We start from the raw sequence: 3664 nt of genomic DNA on the forward strand, positions 1-3664 counted from the left end.
TTCAATCACTATAAATGAGTATTGTTTTCTTGCTTGGGTTAAAGTTATATAACTGAAAGCAGCTAAGGATGAGGTCATGTGCTGACAGAATTTCAACTTAAAAAAAATGGTTTATCTTGAAACTTACTGAAATTGTGAAATTTTCAGAGATTTTTAATAGTTTTTTGCCATTCTGAACTACTTGGTGCAGCAAATAAATGTGACACAAACCACAAAGTGCTAAATTGTAGAAAGTGAATATTTTTATAATTTCTGGTTTGGTTTTTTTTTTCCTTTCAGGAAAATCTGATGAACCAAATTGTGATTGTGACCAGTTTCATTGCGCTAATGGGAAGTGCATTCCAGAAAGCTGGAAATGTAATAATATGAATGAATGTGGAGACAACTCAGATGAAGAGATCTGTGCCAAAGCTAATTCTCCAACAGCTGCTTCCTTTCAACCTTGTACTGACAATCGGTTCCGGTGTCTTTCTCGCTTCACCAAGCTTTACACTTGCCTTCCAGAATCCTTAAAATGTGATGGTAACATTGATTGTCTTGACCTAGTAGACGAAATAGACTGTGATGTGCCAACATGTGGGCAGAAGTTAAATTACTTTTATGGTACTTTCAATTCTCCCAACTATCCTGACTTCTATCCTCCTGGAAGCAACTGCACCTGGCTGATAGACACTGGTGACCATCGCAAAGTAATTTTGCGATTCACAGATTTTAAACTTGATGGTACAGGTTATGGAGACTATGTCAAAATATATGATGGATTAGAGGAGAATCCACGGAGGCTGCTGCGTGTGCTAACAGCATTTGACTCTCATGCGCCCCTCACAGTTGTTTCATCCTCAGGACAGATCAGAGTACATTTTTGTGCTGACAAAGTGAACGCTGCAAGAGGATTCAATGCCACCTATCAAGTAGATGGCTTCTGTTTGCCCTGGGAAATCCCATGCGGTGGAAACTGGGGCTGCTACACAGAGCAGCAACGCTGTGATGGGTACTGGCACTGTCCAAATGGGAGGGATGAAACCAACTGTACCATGTGCCAAAGAGATGAGTTTCCTTGCTCTCGAAATGGTGTTTGCTATCCTCGTTCAGATCGCTGCAACTACCAGAATCATTGCCCTAATGGTTCAGATGAAAAAAATTGTTTCTTTTGTCAGCCAGGAAATTTTCATTGTAAAAATAACCGCTGTGTGTTTGAGAGTTGGGTTTGTGATTCTCAAGATGACTGTGGTGATGGCAGTGATGAAGAGAATTGCCCAGTCATTGTGCCCACCAGAGTAATAACTGCAGCCGTCATTGGGAGTCTTATCTGTGGATTGCTGCTTGTCATTGCACTGGGATGTACTTGTAAATTGTACTCACTAAGGATGTTTGAGCGAAGGTAAGTAGAACAGAACTTACATTTTAAAGTATTTTCGTATCTTGTATTGTTATACTTGAAATATTTTTATTGACATACAATTTCTGTTGCATGATTTCTGAAGGCATTGTTCCTTCTTCTTCTTTGACAGTGAAAAGAGTTTAGTTAAAAGCGTGTAGAAGTATTCTGATCACTCAACTGAGGGTAGAGCTTTCAGATGTTGCTACCAAAAAGGAAGTGTGGAAAAGCTGTTTCTCTACAATTAAATATCTGAAGTCTGTATTTAACAACATGTATATTCTATTGTAGTCTATCTTATACCAGGATTACACGTTCTTCAGTTTTCATAACATAAGCATCTCTTACGTGACCTTTTATATTTAGCCCGTTTTTTGGGAAGTTTATTGTTGTGCTGATTTTGTTGTTCTTGTCTCAGCTGGACAGAGCCATAGGAGTAACTGCAGGGACTTACCGTATATTCTTTGTTCTTTGTCAATTAAGCTTCAATTAAACTAGTAAAACTTCACCTCCTGATATTTTTTCAGATTACAATAGTCTGATATAGTTTTAAGTATTATATATATACATGTATAATAGTCTTACTTATGATGAAATTTGTTTTCTCTTTGAAAGATCATTTGAAACTCATTTGTCAAGAGTTGAGGCTGAACTGTTAAGAAGAGAAGCTCCTCCATCCTACGGACAGTTAATTGCCCAGGGTTTGATTCCACCAGTTGAAGATTTTCCTGTTTGTTCACCAAATCAGGTAAGATTCCAAAATAGCAGGCAGACCACTTATATTTTAAGGACACTGAAATAAAGATACATTTAACTTTTACCTGCATTTTCTTTTTTTATAGCATTTCCTTTTCTTTCTTTCAGGCCACTACTATTATACTAAGGTTTAGCCATAGGACAAAATCATGACATGGTAGCACCACACAATTTTCTTTTTAGGCTTTTTTTTTCTTGTTAACAAATGCCAGTAATGCACACTACAGAATCCCTCTTGAATGAAAAGTAATAGATTAGTAGATCTAATTGTACACTCTGTATTGATGTTGGATAAGTTAAGATTGCAAGCTAGCACTTCAAAATTTGGAAAAGATTTGGCTTTCCATTATAATGCTTTTTTTGTGAAATAGAAGAAAAGTTTCAGTCTAGGAATCCTGCCGTGGCGCTGTATTACAGTTGGCATTGTCTTGTATTATGTGTTGTAGTTAAGAAGGCAAATATTAGCTGTTAGCTAATATTGCTAATCAAGTAAGAAAAATACAAGACCATAAGAAGGAGAATTGTTTTTTTTTATTTTAAGTGAAACTGATCTCATTACCTTACTCTGCCATAGATTTTACTTACTCTTTAACACATCCATGTTCACAAGCAGCAGCTGTGGTCTGTCAAAAAAGATTTTGTAGAGGAAAAAAAGTTGCAATTTGCATGAGAGACTTCATAGTGTTCTTCACAATGTTATCATGTAAAGAGAGACATTGTGAAGAATTTTCAGCAGCTAAATTAGCCCTAAAACTTATTAATGAGCTTCTTAATGAATACCTATAATGAACCCTGTAAAATCCCTCGTTCTTATTGGATGTGTTCTCATGGTTATAATAAAAGATCTGTATGTTTCTGTTTAAAAACAGTACTGTACTTTTGCAAATTTGGTTTGCCTGTCCTCTTTTCTGAAACAAAGCTTCACTAGTTTGATGCAGCTATGCTCACAAGGCTCTTGACGTAGGGGTAGCTCAAGAAAGTCTGTTAAGACAATGGAGTTGTCATGCCCAGACATGTAAGTCCTGTCTCTGGTACAGGTGTCTTGGAACAAACCAATGTTTTCTGCACTGCTTGGTGCACATGATCACTTTTAGGAAACATTACGATTTTCAGACAAAATTACCTTGCTGAGACCTGTTTTTCATATATATATATAAAAATCATATATAGATAGAGAGAGATTTTCAATTTTTTCAGAACTAAAATATAGTGGAATTTGAAAGATTTATTGAATCTTACTTAGTGACGCAAAAAGTAGTTGCTTCAGAGTCTTTCTATGTAACCATGATTTCACACTCCATAAAAATACTGATGCAGGTACAATACTTTTGAACAATGAAAGTGTGTTAGTAAATTCCAATTATGAAAATCAGTATTTCTGATAAGACTTGAAAACTTAAGTAACTGTACTGGGAAATCAACTAGCATAAAAACAAGGAATAGTATGAAGCAGGACATCACCTTCAAAAATAATGAAATAGTCATTCTGGGGCACGGATGCTTCCATGATAGATTTTTTTTTTTTTTTTT

General features: G+C 35.9%; 1 protein-coding gene across 1 annotated transcript in view; it reads left to right on the forward strand.

Moving 5' to 3' along the window:
• Positions 1-272: 272 nt before the first annotated feature.
• Positions 273-3664, forward strand: part of LRP12 (low density lipoprotein receptor-related protein 12) — a gene marked incomplete at its 5' end in the record, with an annotated part of 6989 nt that continues 3597 nt past the window's right edge. Inside the window, 2 exons of the mRNA XM_010134545.1 lie at positions 273-1381; positions 1994-2126. Of these exons, the coding sequence (XP_010132847.1) occupies positions 273-1381; positions 1994-2126 (1242 nt within the window). The remainder of the gene's footprint in view (positions 1382-1993; positions 2127-3664) is intronic.

The sequence above is a fragment of the Buceros rhinoceros genome, unplaced genomic scaffold, assembly GCF_000710305.1.
Source record: "Buceros rhinoceros silvestris isolate BGI_N320 unplaced genomic scaffold, ASM71030v1 scaffold30790, whole genome shotgun sequence".
Taxonomy (NCBI): Eukaryota; Metazoa; Chordata; class Aves; order Bucerotiformes; family Bucerotidae; genus Buceros; species Buceros rhinoceros.